The sequence below is a fragment of the Lentinula edodes genome (genome assembly GCF_021015755.1).
Source record: "Lentinula edodes strain Le(Bin) 0899 ss11 chromosome Unknown C8R40scaffold_43, whole genome shotgun sequence".
NCBI lineage: Eukaryota > Fungi > Basidiomycota > Agaricomycetes > Agaricales > Omphalotaceae > Lentinula > Lentinula edodes.
The window spans coordinates 83064-100354 of NW_025764349.1; the positions used below are offsets into that span (position 1 = coordinate 83064).

Sequence of the window (17291 nt, forward strand, 5' to 3'; positions counted from 1 at the left end):
CAGGTTGAAAGTAGATTGCATATGCTTTCGCGCGGTATAATTTTTCAAACAAATGTGCACAATGTCGTCGATTTGGGGTCTTTTGGGGTATGCCATCATCTATCTCTCAATACACCACTTTGACTGGAACCCATTACAGCCAGCCATTGAAGCAATGGGTCTCTCGCTTGTGCATAGATTCAATTTAGTCGCAGACAACAACCAAAGCCCGTCTCTTTCCAGCCTTCGCCGATAGATTTGAATGACTATTTTGGAGTCTCCTGAAGTTTCATGTCTAAATGCACCTTGTTCTGGAAGTAAGAACTATCTGAATCAAACTCTCAAGACTAAAGGCTGGTCTTGACATCAAGTTGGTGCACGGGGTAGACCAGTCGAAATAAGAGCATAGGGGAAAAGAGGTTTATCATCGTCGCGTCGAAAGCTGTTGCCGATTGTTGCCGAATGGAAGCGTGGCTGGCTCAGAAATGCGGCACTCTTTTTCCAAGGATAAGGTGGACTCATAGTTTGATGCTTGTAAAATCAGCATTGAGTGCATGTCTAGCACGCTTCATAGGTCAGAACCATCACATTGGATCATATTCGACCACCAACTCCAATCAGATCAGATTGGATTCGTGAAGGTGATTGAAACCCCGGTGACCGTTTCGGCTCTGTCTTTTTTTTTCACTCAGGCTCTTCAATTTATTGATCCGAGAGTTGTGGCGTCCTCAACACTGTCCAATAGGGTTTGATTCCGAGAAGTGCACTTATAATTGGGATTCACACTGGGTCTCAACTTGTAGAAAAGAGGAAACAATCTATCACGTTTGTGTCACAATTTCCTTCCCAGCCAGCGCGCGCAATTCTTTGGTGTATCTCAATGGAAAACAGATATGAGCACGGCAGTCGTAGTATTGATTTTGGGTTCTTGCCAATTCCAGAACATCTCCGATATACTCAAGATCGAAACGCACCCTTACGCTTCAGTATAACACGAAATGCAGCTTTTGGGATTTGTACAACTTTCGGTATGTAATTGATCTTCAGTGTCTTGTCATTTCTTGTGTTGTTCATAATTCCAAGCCATTTATTGATTCTTGATTCTTAGTTGTAGCCAATCTTTATTATAGTGCGTGCTCGCTGCCATACGCAGCGGTTAAGTATTCTTAGAAGGATGCTTTTTTCATAGGTCAACCATTACTGAGTGAGTGTACACCACCCTTACGTGTTGGTCAAGGTTCATCAATTCCTCGTTTCAAGTCCAACTTTCGCTGTATTTCAATGTTTCATATGAAGAAATATCCAGGTGTGAATCATCTCTACCCCTCCTCGAGTTACTCATTCCCCCTGCATTTGCTGATACTTCAAACTCCCAGAGTGCCGACGCTCCTACAAGCGGGGCATGTTTCTTTCATGATGATGTCTTAATGACTATGCTAATCACACAACAGTTATGCTGTAGGTGTTGTACTCGTTTCTCCTCTGGGTGATCTTCTTCCCCGTAGGCCACTGCTTCTTGGAGTAGTGTTAGCTGATATTTGCTTCACACTCGTGCTAGCGGTCACGAAATCTGCACATGTATTTGAAGGACTATCGTTTGTAGTGGGCATGACATCCGTGGCACCACAGATCCTCACTCCATTGGCTGCTGACCTGGCACCTGAAAATCGTCGCGCTTCTGCCATCTCAATCATCTTCGCAGGTCTGCTCTTTGGTATCCTCATTGCTCGCGTACTATCTGGCATTGTTGCGGAGTTTTCGACATGGCGCATCATTTACTATATTGATGTCGGACTGCTTGCTGCTGTCCTCGTCATATTGTATTTTGTTGTTCCGGAGTATCCAGCCAAGAATAAGGGGTTGACTTACTTGCATATATTGAAATCTATGGCAAAGCTAGCGACAACAGAGCCAATTTTGATACAGGCTTCACTGATTACCATGGGGTCGAATGCATGCTACATGAATTTCTGGGTCACCCTCACCTTCATACTGGGAGGATCTCCATATCACTACTCAACGTAGGTATCTTGTTACTGTACATGAACACTTACTGACCTACCTGATTTCAGGCTGGTCATTGGTTTGTTCGGACTGATAGGCATGTCTGGTGTTTCCATGGGTCCTATCCTAGGCCGAGGGATAGATAGGCTTGTTACCTGGTATGCAATCTTGATTCCGACATTTGCCATGGCCATTTTCTGGGCCATCCAAACTGCCGCCGCTGGAGTAAACATCTCTGCTATCGTCATTGTTTGTATCGGCCTGGATCTTTGCGATGCCATGCAACAAGTATCTTTATCAACAGCTGTCTTTAGGTGAGGGAAAATTTTACGTGTGTTACTACTCACAGGATCCTTATTATCATTCAACAGTATATCCGAGTCCGCTCGAGGTCGATTGAATGCTGTACTCATTTTATCAGTATGTCTTGCGCTTTCAATGATTGTGTGCTGAGACTGAACTCATTCTCCAGAACTTCACGGGTCAGTTCATTGGAACTGCCGCCGCAACTAAAGTGTATTTAGAGCATGGATGGCGCGCATCGGCAGTACTCGGTCTGGCCTGTGCAGTGTTCCAGCTGCTGATTTTATTTTTCCGTGGTCCTCACTGTGAAAGGTATACTTGGGTCGGGTTCCAGGGGGGTTGGAAGTGGAAAAAAGTCCAAAATGAAGACCAAAAAGAGAAAAAGGACTCGCAGAAGCTTGAGAATTAAGACTTTATTTCCACCTGTACATGAATACTTGGGTGATCTTCATAGAGATCGCTTTTGCCCCATTTCTCTCTAGCTTCATTCTACAAACCTTTCGATACGACTGATGCGACACGCTCAGTGTCTACGGCTCGCGTGGCAGAGGCCTGTCACGCCATTTGCACGTGATGGTGAATTTGAGGTTTTAACAGGTTACAAGTTAACATAATTTACGACCGTGCATTCGAAGCAAAGGATTATTCTTCACTGACGTCCCTTACCTCGTACGCACTCAATGTCGAGTCAGACTCGTCCCTACTACGCTGTGTGATGCCTTGTTTTCTTGCGTTACTCTCTGACGCTGAGAGCGATGCAGTAGATCGCACGGGAGGTTGTGAGAAGCTGATAGTCGTCATCTCTGTGACAGATGTTGGAGTTGAAGAAGGAGCTCTGACAATTATTGAGGAAAACTGAGATAAGAATCAGTATACATGATGCTAAACATTCTGAAGAGTGTTTTCCCACAATCAAAGCCTTGTTAAGTCGAGATTCGAAGGTCAGAGGATACAGCAGTTGATATTGAAGTCCGACATACGGTAATGCAGGAGAACTTTGCATGAAGGTCAGTGGCTATCACAGCTGGGATTCCAAGCTAATCGTACTCACACTGGGAGTAATGATTTGGTACACCAACGATGAGGCTATTGAAGTCGCAAACACGGTTATCATCCAAACAATATAAATTGCAGCTGTACAGGCGACTTTGGTCCCACAATCATCGGGTAGACTAGTTTACACGTACCGGAATTGAGAATCACGAAACCAATACGGAACAGGGTGCTAGATGAACGCGTCGAAGTCTGTACATTGAAACGCACCAACTCGCGGTGGGAGCGCCATAAGCGGAATACAATGAGACCTTGCATAAGTATGATTGTGAGAGAAGAGTCAGGAGGATTTGGATATGATTCACTAGTGCACAATAAATTTGTCGCAAACCCATCGAAGCCGAAGATCGTTTCAGCGAGCGATAGACGTTGCAATGGGCGGTTAGCCCAAGGGTCAATCTCTTCAATGTCGGTGCCTTTGAAAGCTACCATGCCCCATATCCCGAAGCCTAAAGAACATGTCTCTTAGGTCAATTGATAGGACATCACATGCGGAATATGTAGACATACCAACTTCCGCTAGGTATGTGAGGAATGGAAGTACGATGACACGACGCTGAGTACTATAAAGCACGTAGCAGCGATAGAGCTATATTGAAGTAAGCGCCACATCAAATTGAAAGTGAGTTTATTGACCAGAAACGTATCTGACAACATGATAGACAAAATCTGGCTGAACTCATTGATGCGGTCCTTTCGAGTGTATCCAGAGAAGTTGATAGTTTCGATCGGATGTTTTGTAAAGATGTGAGAGATAAATGTCAAGTCTGACACCACTGTCTGTACAACGAATTGACTATGTTCAGTTTTCCAATATCAAGTATTCATCGTACTTACAACTGTTGCAATGACGAAGAAAGCGAAACTCACTAGGGTGAGAAAGGCGAAAGGTTTGGGAGGAATCTTGGTTCGACGTGCAGCCAAGATCTGGAAGTGCTTGAAGCAGAGGGCGACATAGCTGCCTAGAACGAGATAATCGATGAAAGTGTAATAAGAGTTGTTAGCGTAGCTTACCGTATGCGAGGGTTTCCAGCAGTGTCCCAATGAGCATAGCGGTGATAAGAAACATGGCTCGAGCGATGCACCGTTGTTACAGCTTTTGTCGACGTAAGTTTCAAGGAGCACTGAACGGGTAGATTCATAGATATTATATTTGGTAACGTATCGACTCGTATTGATAGACCTAAACATTGACTGGTTGAGTCAATGTCACCCGTTATAGTTCAAAGTTACACACCAATGTGAAAAGGTAGCTTCGCAAAAACGGCGGTCCGCATTCAATAACATGACTCTGAGTTTGGGACCACATCGACCAGATATAATAGAACATCTATCAATCAGCAGTGATCAACAGAGGGAAGCAGGCACGATAGAGTCTGGAAGAAGTTTCGAATATCTGCGAGGATATTCAGATTGAAAGCAAGCTTTTTCGGAGATGTTCTCAAACAGCTTACCCGTCCTGAGATAACAAAGTGCTAAACTGTGTGAATTTTCCGGTTGTTCCATGCGTTTACATACATAGTATACGGGAGAAGAATACCTTGATCTGAGATTCAAAATGCCCCGCTCCCAATATCGCTTTCAACTTTCTCCGAAAACCTACTCGTTGAACGGCCCAGAATTAACTTCGAAAAACAACTTCGGAATCAAGGCTTCTTTCATCGTTTGCGGACTCGTTATGAGTTTGTACCGGGTTGTGTGTAAGTGAGGGAAGAAGCGGAGCCCGGTGTAGGGAAAAGCCTACATTTTGTACTAGGATAGGACACGTAATTCAAGAAGTTGCATTTTGCTAGAAGACCGGGTCTCGAGCCAAGAACAGTATTTCATAGAAGAATCTCTCGTGTGCTGGGCGGTGGGTTCTGAAGATAACTTAAGAGTAGTTAAGAGTACTTGAAGGCAGTAAGACGTATAAGCGCCCGGTCACCATGGCGTCAAATGTTTCTTGTCTCCTTAGAGTGAACGAGTATGCTCGAGATCAATATTGTACACTCATAGCAGGATCATGATATTATAAGTGCAGTGTACCTATTGGTGGTATCATAATATTGTGCAGTAAAAGCCAAGGTCCAGTTCAAGATACTATTCATTCGAAGGGCATCCCTTCGACAGCCTCAGTAAGAGACGACCAATTATTCAAGATAGCTTCCGCATATTCCTGCTCCTCGCGACCAAACGATTGTGTCATGACCGTTAAAAGTGTGTTTTCTCTATTGTGTAGTATGACACGGAGCTCATGCCACAAGCTACACGGTAGTGTCAAGGAAGGCATCATTTGAGTTTTAGCATTGAATGACAGGGAGAGTTCGGTGACCAGACTGACCAAGCACGGATGAAAACTCTGCGACTTAGTTGAGCGGCAATAGTGGCTTGGTCTTTTTCGATAGCAGCTACGAGTTTATCGGCATCGTCTTGCCATCCATCTTTTTGAGCTGCCTTTATACCATCGAGCTTCAACGAGGTTGTCTCCACGCGCTTCTTTAAGCGTTCCACTTGATCGAGGGAAAGACGATCATGGCGAATAAACAAATCGCGGACCGCGATGTAGAGATCCCGTTGAGTCTGTACACAAACTATAAGCAAAACCCAAGAATACTCAAGCTTTTCTCACTTTGACAGCTTCGAGTGTGGTATCCAGCAAAACACGTGTCTGTAGTTTCATTGAGGTCGAGTTTCGCTACGATCATGGAAAATAACATACCCGGCTTTCTGATAGTTCGGAATGTCTTCCAAAATGAGAAGCGACTTGTTCCAACCCCGTCCTCACACCACTTGAAAGCTCGCACTCGTCCCCTCTCCAACATGGATCCCCGACCTCGATAACGGCTCTCAATGTATTAGTCAACCTCGACAGATCACCCTGAAGGCCCAAAAAATCCACACCCGGAAGAGAGCCAGTCATAGAGTGGTTCAACGTTGTCGATTGTGACAAAGTTGACGTTGCAGACATTCCAGACGCCGAGAATGCAGCGGACGACGTGACGGAAGCAGAATCCGAAAAAGAACGTTGGTGAGAAGGAGAAAATAGAGGGAGCAGATGAGCCGGTATCAAGGGACGCCGAAATTGGGAAGACATCCGTACCGCTGCGGCTTCACGTCTCTTGATGATTCGCTCTGCCAAAATACAGATGCGTTGCCACTGTTCGATTAGTGGACTTACTCGACGACGAATTGTTCTGAAAATAGTAGTGAGCTACTGTGGTGATCATTGGAGCCTGAGATCATACGTGATTTTATCTTCCAGATCGCTTGGAATGCTCATCTCCTCCGCCCGGTCAATTCGTTTACTGGCAGATTCCTCATCGAGGGATATTGAAGTGTGTTTGCGCCATTCTTCGAGAGAAGTTTCAGAAAGAAACACGGAGAGGACGCCATCGTCTTTGATGACAGGATGATTGCTGAACAAGGAGAATTTAGCATGACAGCGCCCGTATATTGACGGGGTCCTTACATCACATAGTTTAAACATCTTGCTAGGCCCTTCCTTCAAGAATTTAATTAGCACCGCGCCCCGGATGAATACACTCCACGAGAGCGTACCTTCTTTGCTCTAAAAAGTACTCGTCCGCTGATAATGAGATACCATGAGACTAAGTATCGGTATAGAAATTTCTAAACGTACGTCCAATTCGCTTAGGCGGAAGCGCAGGAAATAATCGGAAAGGATAACGTCGATATAGGCAATCCCAGAGGAAGACGAATTCAGAGTATCGGCGAATTACAGAGGGACCTCTCTGTTACGGCTTTAGATGATATAGAAGATCATTGAAAATGAGAACTGACTTCCGTCGAAATCTGGTAGACAGTGTATCGATTTAATATGAATCCCTGCTGCCCTTGGATAGTCACGGAGACACTTTTCTGATTCTTCCACCAGTCTTTGGAAAGCCCCGTACCAGTAACCGTCGATGGTGCGCCGGGGCCGAAGCCGCTGTTTCCAAATCCACTCATATTAGACGGTGCAGACATATATCGCGTAGTCGTGTCCCATGGGTCATCGGGAGTATAGTGAGGCGCTGGAGAACGAATTGCAGTGTCTTGCGTATAGCTCGGAACCGGTACGGGGAAGGTGGAGGCAGAAGGTTGTAGAGAATTAAGATCAAGAGTTGGCTCGGGTAGTTCATTCTGAGATGACAAGGCTGCGACTTGTTCAATGCTAACCTCTGTGTTTCATTAGAGTTTGTTTGAAAGTGGAGAGTATTGATTGACGCACCTTTACCCGACTGCGCGAGAGCAACTAGGGCTAAGGCAACGAAAAATTCAAGCTTGGAGACCCGCGGTTTGGAACTGACAATGTTCACGATCTGGGAAAGAATGAACATTCACGTTCTAATGTAAGTAATTGTTGCTGACCTTGTCGATAGTGGATGCTGGAAGGGAGGCCGTAGCTAAAACTCTGGAAAGTGAGTTCACTGACGTCTCTCCGATATTTCCAGGATCAACCGCCGCGAAAGCACGGGTATACACCGATGGCACGGTTGCATCCGCTACGAGAAATAGATTGGATATCGTTAGTGGTCAATTAATATACATACGTACCAATTACGGAGCTGAATACAGAGTAAGCAGGTGGTGCTGGTGTCGAGGATGGACTGGGAGCTGCACTCCATGGGTCTAGACCGTCGTATGCTGAGCTACCCAGAGGATCCTCATCTACAAAGCTTCGACCAAGTCCTGCGGATGTATTTCCTCCATATCTTTGTGCTGGCCGCGGTGAATTGAACATGGCGGAAGAAGAGAGGAACCGAAAGAATGTAGGCGGTAAAGTAGATAAGATAAGATCTATTCCATATGTAGCTCCATATAAAAGAGCATTTTTGAAGGTCCAATCCCCATCCAATCCGACAAACCACTCGTATTATTAACACCAAAAACATACATTACACACCCTGAACCTTTAGTAATAGTAGTCCTCAACCTCTCCACATCACCCCACCCTTCAGGATTATGCATGCATCTGACACGCAATGCCAGCCTTCATCATACGTATCGCAGCCTTGTGCTGGGCCACAGCAAGAACGATGAAGCAGTGCCAAATGGCATGCGATCCTAAATTCCAAACGATTTCATGCATTGCAAAAGGCAAAAGTATAAATTGTATACGAACCTCCACCAATCTTATCCAGATGGCGAGACCATTTATCCGAGATGAATCGCTCAGGTATGTGCGTAGCATAAAATGCCAGCCCGACAATGTATGAGATGAGGGAAGGCACCACAGGCGCTGTTTCAATACAGGAATTAATATAAGATTAAAAATCAGGACTGGGGACTTACAAATGAACGCAGCCATCGCTTTGGGAGAGTATAGGATAGCCATGGTAGCTAGAGGAGCTAGCGAGAAGAACGCTAAGGAGAGGAAAAACACGATACGCCATCCCTGTGTACGCATTGAAGATCAGCCCATGATGATCAGACACAACGAGGAAAATACGAACTCGGTAGCGAACTTCATTGAACCACTTCATGAATGGACAGATATTTCCAAGCAGACCAGTCAAGAGACAACCAACTAAGAACATCTTTTCTAACTCCGGGTGGCACTGGAATCCATAATGAACAACTGTCCCAACGCTTGCACTGATTAACCTATGTAGATGGAAATTGATCATGTTAGAAACGAGTTGTCCATGTGAATAAATAAGCCGGTTCCATGCGACTCACCATCCGATCCCAACGTAGTCTACTCGGGCGCAGAACTCCATGCTTGGACAATGAGCACATCCAGCCATCGTGTGCCACACAGCACTACTGAACAGACAAATGACGGCGAAAGCCATGAACATTGCCTCGGGGAGATCCTCGACCCCAGAAGGATTAACAAAGGGTATAGAATTGATAGCCCATAAGAGGCCAGGTATAAGGTGAGTGTGTATATTCACTGAGGATATTAGGTCAATCAGTCGCGTCAACCATTTACAATAACAGCAGATATCTTACAGAATTCATTGTGGAATGCAAATAGAGACATGATAATCAAAGGCCATCGTTCAATAGGGATAAATCTGGGCAAGAAAAAAAGATCATTCATGGTTACTAAAAGTTAATGAAATAATGAAATGGAAGGCACACCTATAACCTTGTGTAACAAACGAGTTATTTTGCCAAGGCTCAGGCAAGTCGTGATAGCTGATCAAATGCACCCCTTCGAACGACCGTTTGACAGCTCGAGTGACTTCCCTTGCCGCTCTCTCGAAAACAGCATCCTCCGGGGTCGCAGATTGAAGGAAATCAGTCACTAGCTCAGATGAAAGCAGCGAGTCGACGAGATCCGCAAGCATAGAATGCGAACCCGGGAGTCCTATAGGCAATTCCATCATAGATAAATGCGATTGTAGTGATTTGAGACGTTCAGACAATGTCGGAACATAGTCTAACGGTGTATGGAAATCTATATCATGAAATCTCGTACGGACATTGTCCAATTTAGCGGAAATGCAGTCTGGGAGGTCTGGGAGGTGAGAACGCATGTCGTTAATGCTGGGAACGTCAGGAAGATGAGCGCGCATGTCGCTGATACTTGGGACATCTGGAAAGTCAGGAAGGTGCAATTTGAGGTTGTCGACGGTAATGTCGGAAAGGTGAATATCAGGTAAATGGGAGCAAACATCGTCCCGGAGAGACTCGAGCATCTCGAGAGTCTCGCGTGCCCATTGCCTAGCTTCTTCAATCGTGAGCTCTCCTTTCGTATGCCACTTCTCTAGGTTCGGAGATTCTAAGAGCGCCAGTCGTTGTTCGAGTTCTGCCAGGTATGAAAGGACCAGGTATCGGAGAGAAGCAATAATTTGAGCTGGTGAGGAAGATGTAGATAGATCTAATGCTTCGAGGGATGGTGGAAATGGGTGACAGAACTGGAGACGATGTGTCTGTATGGTCAGTGAGGGAGTGGAAAGCCTTCGTCGGGCATTGCGACGGAGACGAATAATGTTAGTCTCGGCGGGAGCAGTGTCGATAGCGGTGGTAGTAGTGGTTGTCGACATGCCAGAAGAAAATATAATAGAGAAATAGGAAATAACGAGATAGAAAGAAAGAAAGAACGAAACCAGTACAAAGCGAAGCTAGTGGGTGTATTTGATTTTTGTGGAGTTTTGGGGAAGCCGCGGCTATACCTTGAATGGAAATAGCACGTTTTCTCCGTGCCGAAAACACCGGGAATAAGCGCCGAAGGCTGAAAGTTTCATTCCTCAGCAACCAGTCAGCAACTGAGCAAACTGTTGTGCGATATAACCCTGACAAAGAATGACTCGCATTTACCACTCAGCTCCCGACGCACTATAAAACCTTTCAAGGCAACATTTCAAGGCATTCTCCACCAATTCTCGTTTCCAGAATATTGTAATAATGACTGTTATACCTCAAATTTTAATTGCGGCGCTTGGAAATCTACCAATGCCCCTGACAAGACACAGGTGTGTTCTGTCCCCCACGTTCGTCAGTTTGTATCGGCCAATAATAGTTGAACAAAATTATAGCTTGGGTCAATATGTTCTTGATGCAATGGCTATACGTCTAGGCATTAGAATGTCATCCGACAGAAAAGGAATAATAGGTCAAGGAATTGTGACCTTGGGAGATACACCTGTATCACTGATATTATACAAGTCCAGTCAGTACTACACCTAACTCTTCATTTCTAGCTCTACTGACTGACCATCAACTATGCTGGCCTGCAGAGTCTTTCATGAACATATCAGGTCCATCTATCGCAGAAGTTTACCGTACCTCCGTCAAATCTCCAAACACGATGATCGTACTACAAGACTCCATGTCACACAGAGTCGAGCAGCTTTCTGTCAAGCTCGGCGGTTCTGCGAACGGTCACAACGGGGTCAAGAGTATAATATCTTCCCTTGGTGGCGAACAAGGGTTTTACCGCTTTCGGCTTGGAATTGGAGAGCGAGGTGGTACGGATGCGGCGAATTTTGTTATGGGAAAATTGACCCCACATGAGAGAGAGTTTTGGACTGAGGAAGGGCTAGATAGGGTTCTTGAAGCGATAGAGATTGTTGCTCAGAAAGCTGCGCGTTGAAACGGTGATTGTGCAACATACTCACGCGGACATTTCGTCGTCAATCAGAACAAGTGAACTTTCAAGACGGGTAACCACTCTAAAGCCAAAGACATCGGGAGGCCTTGATAGATGCAGAACATGCCGATGCGGAGGGCGACAAAGGAGTCAGAGAAGAAAGCAATGAGCTCAGAGGGGTTCGCTCGTCTTGTAAATTGCTTGTCGTGATGGAAAGCAGTCAAAGTATACTTCAATCGACTGCGAGCCGACCTTACTTCGGATAGAGGGGTACCTTTATACAAATATTTGTTTTTGCGTTGGTAGAATACGATGTGCGTCGAGCTCTGAAAGTCTGAATTTCGACAAGCCGAACTGCCTGTTACCGCGCCGGATAAGGCGTCACGCCATTGTGTGTCGCAATGTCACCGGTGCGTCACAAACGCGATCGAGCGCCAGGGAAATTAACGCCCATTTTAACTCCTTTTGTTTTTTGTCTTTACCTCCGTTCATTCCTTTAGATTGATACAGTGGCAGCCTACAAGGATACTTGGTTTCTGGCCTGACAGGTTCTCAGTAAGCTTTATACTTCTTATATCCTTTGCTGTTCATTTGGTCTCATACCCTTCAGCTCCCACAGATCCTTTTTTTAGTCTCCTGATTGTTGGATTGTTGATACAACCGAATTGTAACCCGGTACACCGTGTAAACTTTTCCTCCCTTGCCTTTCACGGCCGCACGCCATTTCAGTAGAGTGCATACATACGGCTGAACAGTGATGTCGTCTGCAAGCTCAGCGTCAGACTCGGGCATTGAGTGCGTCTAATTTGCCTTGTTTTGTGACTTGCGTTGGCTGAACGATATTTTTTATCTTTACAGTCTTGAGAAGGCGAAGAAACTATATGGCTTCAGTGGGAATAGAGGAGTGAACGGAACGTTGGAATTTCCTGTGAAGGGCGCTCCTCCGCCACTACCTGAGAAGGACAGAATCAAGAGCCCCAGAACTAAACACCTTTCCCACCTGCCCCTAGCTAAAATTAATATTACTCCAGCCCCTACCAAACATCGAAATCGCAGCCACTCCTTCTCCTCGACACCACCAGCGACCTTGATGAAATTACTCCGAGCGCAAGAATCCACCACTAAAGAAACACAAGCATTACTTCACGCCGCACTCTCTCAGCTAGATGCAGCTTCCGCTCGTGCAGCTAAAGCCGAAGCCCAAATTCGTGCTCGCGAAACATCAGCGATTCTATCGCATACCCAGCTCACAGAAAACGCTGTCCGTGCACATGAAGCTGCTGCACGGGCGCATAGAGAAGCTGAGGCGTATAAATTGCAGCTTAGGCTTAGAGATGATGAAGTTAGGAGGGAAAGAGATAGGGCAAAAGCTGAGGAACGAATGCGAACAGAAGCTGAGAAGGAGGCTGAACGAGCGAGAAGTTTGGCTATAAAATGGAGAGGGGAAGGTAGAATTCTGAAAGCGAAAGAGGATGGGAGAAAAGAAGGGTTTGGGGAGGGCTTGAAAAGAGGGCGTTTGGTCATTGCTGCGGCTATTTCCGCGGGAGATCCTTATGAAAGCCGGAGACTGGTTGGGGATGGGGCTGCATATATCGAGGAATACGACGACGAGTCGGATAATCACCGGACTCAACGTCAACAGCGACGAAGGGGCAAGTCTCGTAGCCGTGTTTCTCGTTCAAAGAAAAGTGAGTCGACTCGAGAGCGTGTCAATTCTTCTTCTACACGTCCACGAGCTTCAGAGCCAGCCACACCTTTCTCTGAGCCTATCCCTCCACCCCCTTCGGAGCCCTCCCGAGCACCACCTCCTCCCTCAGAATCTGAGTCCCAAACTATTATTATTCGTAGAGCACGCTCTATACAAACTGATCCTTCATTGTTCCAAAGCGAACGAACCAGGTCACGCACTACTTCCTCTCCTGCATCCCCGCTCTCTAGGCATTCTTTGAACCAACAACAACAGCAAATTCTGCGAGCCCCTTCGCCGCCTCCTCAAATATTTGTTCAGGAATCACCACCTCCCCCACTACCTCCCGTGATTTCCCCACCCGAACAGGAGGAACAAAGTATCAAATCAGAGCCTTTCTCTCCTCAAATCCCACAAACCCCACAACAATTTCCTCGACCACAAGTCGAAATATCGCCAATACCCATCCCACCACCCATCTCCCAAGTCCCATTCGCTCCCGGTATTTTCCCTCCTTCATCTTTCCAGCAACAACCCCAATTCCAATACGCACCTTCCGAGCCGGTTCCTCAACCTCCTCCTGTTCAGCCAGTCTATTTCCCAATGCCCGCCCCACCTGCTCCTGCAATCCGAGTCGTCGTCACTCCCGCCGAAGAAGAACGCGATGTACAAACACCTTCGACGATGACAAATGAGAACTCATCATTAAAAGGCCTGGATTTCCTGCATGGATTTCCTGCTCCGCCGTCTAGAGCAAGCTCATCAGGCTCTGCAGGTCCATCTCGACTTGGCGGAGGTGGTTTCGACCCAGATTTAAGCACTATTCATGAACATTCTAGGGAAGGAACTGCGTTTGGTGGTGAGGAGGACTTTGGTGATACTAGAGATGCTGAAGGAATGACCCCGGACCGTTCGAGGAATGTCGAACAATGGAGAATGAGTTTGGGGGGGGTGAGTTTATCTTTTGAGCTGTGGTTCATTTTTTAATGACTTTTTGTTAGCAACCATATTCCCTTGGTACCCTCAGTCCAGGAGCTGCAAACGACTCCGACTTACTCCGACCACCGTCTTCGAATTCCAATATTTCCAATTCCAGAAAACGAAGAGCACCACCGCCGTCATTGGATTTGGGTCTAGAAAGGCAGCTTTCTTCTGGAAGCACGAGTTCGAGGAGTATTCGTATCGATATCGTGCCTCCGGTATGTGAACATCTTTTCCTCGAACAGCCGTGCACTTCTCTGATTTCTTTGCACAATAGTCGCATCCTACCTCTCCTACTCCACTTGACCCCCGCAACCGTAGCTATGGCTATACGGAAAACCCCCAAGATGATGCTTTCCTTAGCCCCCACCACGCCCCGCTCACTCTAAGCGCTGAAGACGGTGACGTCGGAGACGGTCCAGTCATTCCGACCATCAAAGAGGAGGACGAAGAAGATTATGATGATGACTTCGACAATTCTTCCTATCCCTCCAACCGCATGCCTAATCCCAGAGACTTTTCCGAATCATCATCATCATCGATGTACCCCGTTCCCATCGTCGACTCTCTTCCTCCAGGATTTGTTCCTACCCCTAATGGAACACATATCATTTCGTTACAAAGAGACGGGTCAGGTCGTGGTGCTGTTGCTAGTACCGGCTTCGTGAATGGTGGGGTGACTGGTGGGATACCTGTTGGATTCTACGCCAACGGCAATTCGAGTAGCCATCGAGATACTCGTCGTCAGGACACGCAGTATCCCCTTTACGGTGCTCCAGGCGCTGTTCGTGGTCGCGCTTATGACGATAATTACAGCAGGTCGAGTTCATCAGGCTCCTCTCGTTCAAGCTCAACTACAGGTTCGAGCTCTGGCACTGAACTGGGTAGACCGAGCAAGTACGCACGGAGTAAACGCAGTGATGCCCGTAGCGATGTTTCTAGTAGAACTAGGGACAGGGGGCTCACATCTACATTCCCGCCGACGATGATGAGCGAGGGTGGATACGGATACGGTACTAATTCCAGTGGAGAAAGCGCAAGAGATACACCGAGAGCCACTATGTATGCAACTAATATGGGTCAAGGGAACCAAGGAGGTCATACTTTAGGCGGTATATACGCCATGCCAGGAATTTCGGGGAATCCGAATGCTCAGCATTCGAAAAGAAGCCTACCTCAGTACGGTACTGTACCCGCTGCTGCTGTTGGTGTTGCTTTCAATGGAGCCAGCTCTAGAATGGCAGCATCAAACGTACCAATGCCTGAGCCCTCCGTACCCCAATATGGTGTAACTCCAATGCCGGAGCCTTCTGTGCCCCAATATCAATACGATGCTGCTGCTGCAAGGTATTCTTCTTCCGCAGGCGGTACGTCGAATACAACAAGAATGGTCCCTGGGGTTGCATACATGCCTGAACCCACAGTACCCGCAGTGACGTCCTATTCCTCGTATCCCTCTACAGGTTTTGCTGACGGACAACAGAATACCAATCTCGGTAGCCGACGATCTCTGAGGCGGACCAAGGGGTCTATCTCGGGGGCAGCGATGATGCCAGAGCCTTCTGTACCTCAATATCCCGCCTCCCAAAATTATCCGGTTGAACCTTCTCGGATTACACCAGCTGCGGTATCGATGCCAGAGCCTGGTGTGCCTCAATACAGTAACACTAGTACCAGTAATCCTCGAGGGCGTGGTGGAGGAGATGTTTCAAGGATGACTCCAGCTGCCATGTCCATGCCAGAACCCACTCTAACTTCCATACCCACTGCGCCTGTGACCTCTGTAGCTGAGTATCCTCCGAGTGTGTATCAAACTCCTCGTGCTGCGGGGTCCAGAATGACTGCTGCAGCTGTATCGATGCCTGAGCCGGATATACCCCGGCATGGAGCTACTGCGTATGGGGCCACGGGATATCAAAATCAGAACCAAACTCCAGGTGGTCGGAATGGAGGGACATCGAGAGTGGCTCCCGCTGCTATGTCAATGCCGGAACCTGGGGTTTCAACCCGTATTCCGGGTGATATTAATGGGGGTTTATCGAGGATGACTCCTGCTGCTATATTAATGCCGGAACCTGGGGTCCAGAACCGCACTCCAGGTGGTGGAAGTAGTACTTCGAGGATGGCTCCTGCTGCTATGTTGATGCCGGAGCCCGGGCTTCCGAACCATACTCCAGGTGGTGGAAGTGGTACTTCGAGGATGACTCCCGCAGCAGTATCCATGCCAGAGCCCTCTGTCTTGGAGCATGCTCGTACACATCAAACTGCCGGGGCAGCATCGAGGATGACTGCACCCGCAATGTCAATGCCAGAACCCTCTGTTGGGTCCACAATTACTGGCACCCCAGCCGGAGGAGCTTCTAGGATGACCGTTCCAGTACTCGCTATGCCGGAGCCTTCCGTAGGCCCTACTGCTGTTTCTAGTACTAGTACCCCAGGTGGAACGTCCCGGATGACTGCTCCACTTCTCCCAATGCCTGAACCATCCGCTTCTAGCGCCTACAATTCGCACGTACATCAAACTCCCGCTGGAGGTAATTCGAGGATGACTGCGCCGGCAATATCAATGCCAGAACCCTCAGTGGGATCTTCTTCTGTGGAACCTTTTATGCCGGGTTCTTTCACACCAGGTGGAGTTTCCTCAGGCTCTCGAGTCACTCCCGCCGCGGTTTCGATGCCCGAGCCCACACTGCCCCCATATGGACCTTCTGGAGGATCACAAGGACACCCCACCCCTGGAGGAGGGGATACTGGTTCGAGAACGACCCCGGGTGTAGTCTCGATGCCGGATGCTACAGTCCCTCAATTTGGCTCTGCAACTCCTCGCAATGCGGGAAACGTTTCCATGCCTGAACCTTCCGTGCCCCAATTCGGTGTCAACGGTAGTTCTCCAGCAGCAGCATCGGTTTCGAGGATAACCGTTCCGGCTGTATCGATGCCTGAACCAACTATTCCCCAAGTAGTTCCACAAGCCAACTCAACTACGACACCTGTTGAAGGAAGTTCAAGAATGACGGCTCCAGCAATGTCCATGCCAGAGCCTAGTGTTCCCAATGCGAAAACCCTGACAAAAGCCCAGAAGAAGAAACAGAAGAAGAAAGGGGGTATCTCAATGCCAGAGCCTGAGGTGCCTGAGTACGACACTGCTGGGGCGGGTGGTTCCTCAGGAATTTCTATGCCAGAACCATCTGTACCATCATTTGATATCCACGAGTTTGAGCTCACTCCGAGCGGTGGGACATCAAGGATGATACCTCCAAC

The 17291-nt window shown here is 47.4% G+C and overlaps 6 protein-coding genes across 6 annotated transcripts; 3 read left to right on the forward strand and 3 right to left on the reverse strand.

The window, feature by feature from the left end:
- The first annotated feature begins 705 nt into the window (after positions 1–705).
- On the forward strand, positions 706–2812 carry C8R40DRAFT_633188 (major facilitator superfamily domain-containing protein). Its single transcript, XM_046235718.1, has 9 exons — positions 706–1007; positions 1088–1108; positions 1169–1183; positions 1240–1285; positions 1356–1379; positions 1431–2000; positions 2052–2297; positions 2355–2403; positions 2456–2812. The coding sequence occupies exons 1-9, from the start codon at positions 860–862 to the stop codon at positions 2693–2695; spliced, it is 1359 nt and encodes a 452-aa protein (XP_046081676.1). The 5' UTR covers positions 706–859; the 3' UTR covers positions 2696–2812.
- Positions 2813–2928: 116 nt separating this feature from the next.
- C8R40DRAFT_1175379 (uncharacterized protein) lies at positions 2929–4408 on the reverse strand (the record flags this gene model as incomplete). The annotated part of the gene is made up of 9 exons (XM_046232320.1): positions 2929–3141; positions 3197–3205; positions 3267–3281; positions 3338–3420; positions 3474–3788; positions 3850–3928; positions 3976–4119; positions 4177–4301; positions 4354–4408. 9 exons carry the CDS (start codon positions 4406–4408, stop codon positions 2929–2931), a joined length of 1038 nt encoding a protein of 345 aa, XP_046081677.1.
- Positions 4409–5422: 1014 nt separating this feature from the next.
- On the reverse strand, positions 5423–8062 carry C8R40DRAFT_1175380 (uncharacterized protein; the record flags this gene model as incomplete). The annotated part of the gene is made up of 12 exons (XM_046232321.1): positions 5423–5582; positions 5660–5898; positions 5948–5986; positions 6038–6512; positions 6564–6734; positions 6788–6820; positions 6877–6904; positions 6959–7070; positions 7120–7499; positions 7550–7640; positions 7690–7823; positions 7876–8062. 12 exons carry the CDS (start codon positions 8060–8062, stop codon positions 5423–5425), a joined length of 2049 nt encoding a protein of 682 aa, XP_046081678.1.
- Positions 8063–8281: 219 nt separating this feature from the next.
- C8R40DRAFT_1056546 (hemolysin-III related-domain-containing protein) lies at positions 8282–10316 on the reverse strand (the record flags this gene model as incomplete). Its single annotated transcript, XM_046225089.1, has 7 exons — positions 8282–8385; positions 8444–8560; positions 8614–8716; positions 8775–8925; positions 9001–9217; positions 9277–9341; positions 9409–10316. 7 exons carry the CDS (start codon positions 10314–10316, stop codon positions 8282–8284), a joined length of 1665 nt encoding a protein of 554 aa, XP_046081679.1.
- A 603-nt stretch (positions 10317–10919) lies between these two features.
- Positions 10920–11820, forward strand: C8R40DRAFT_1125513 (peptidyl-tRNA hydrolase). Its single transcript, XM_046228985.1, has one exon. The coding sequence runs from the start codon at positions 11018–11020 to the stop codon at positions 11363–11365; it is 348 nt and encodes a 115-aa protein (XP_046081680.1). The 5' UTR covers positions 10920–11017; the 3' UTR covers positions 11366–11820.
- Positions 11821–11879: 59 nt separating this feature from the next.
- Positions 11880–14312, forward strand: C8R40DRAFT_633054 (uncharacterized protein). Its single transcript, XM_046235717.1, has 4 exons — positions 11880–11917; positions 11982–12157; positions 12221–14248; positions 14308–14312. Exons 2-3 carry the CDS (start codon positions 12120–12122, stop codon positions 14034–14036), a joined length of 1854 nt encoding a protein of 617 aa, XP_046081681.1. The 5' UTR covers positions 11880–11917; positions 11982–12119; the 3' UTR covers positions 14037–14248; positions 14308–14312.
- The last annotated feature ends 2979 nt before the right edge of the window (positions 14313–17291 follow it).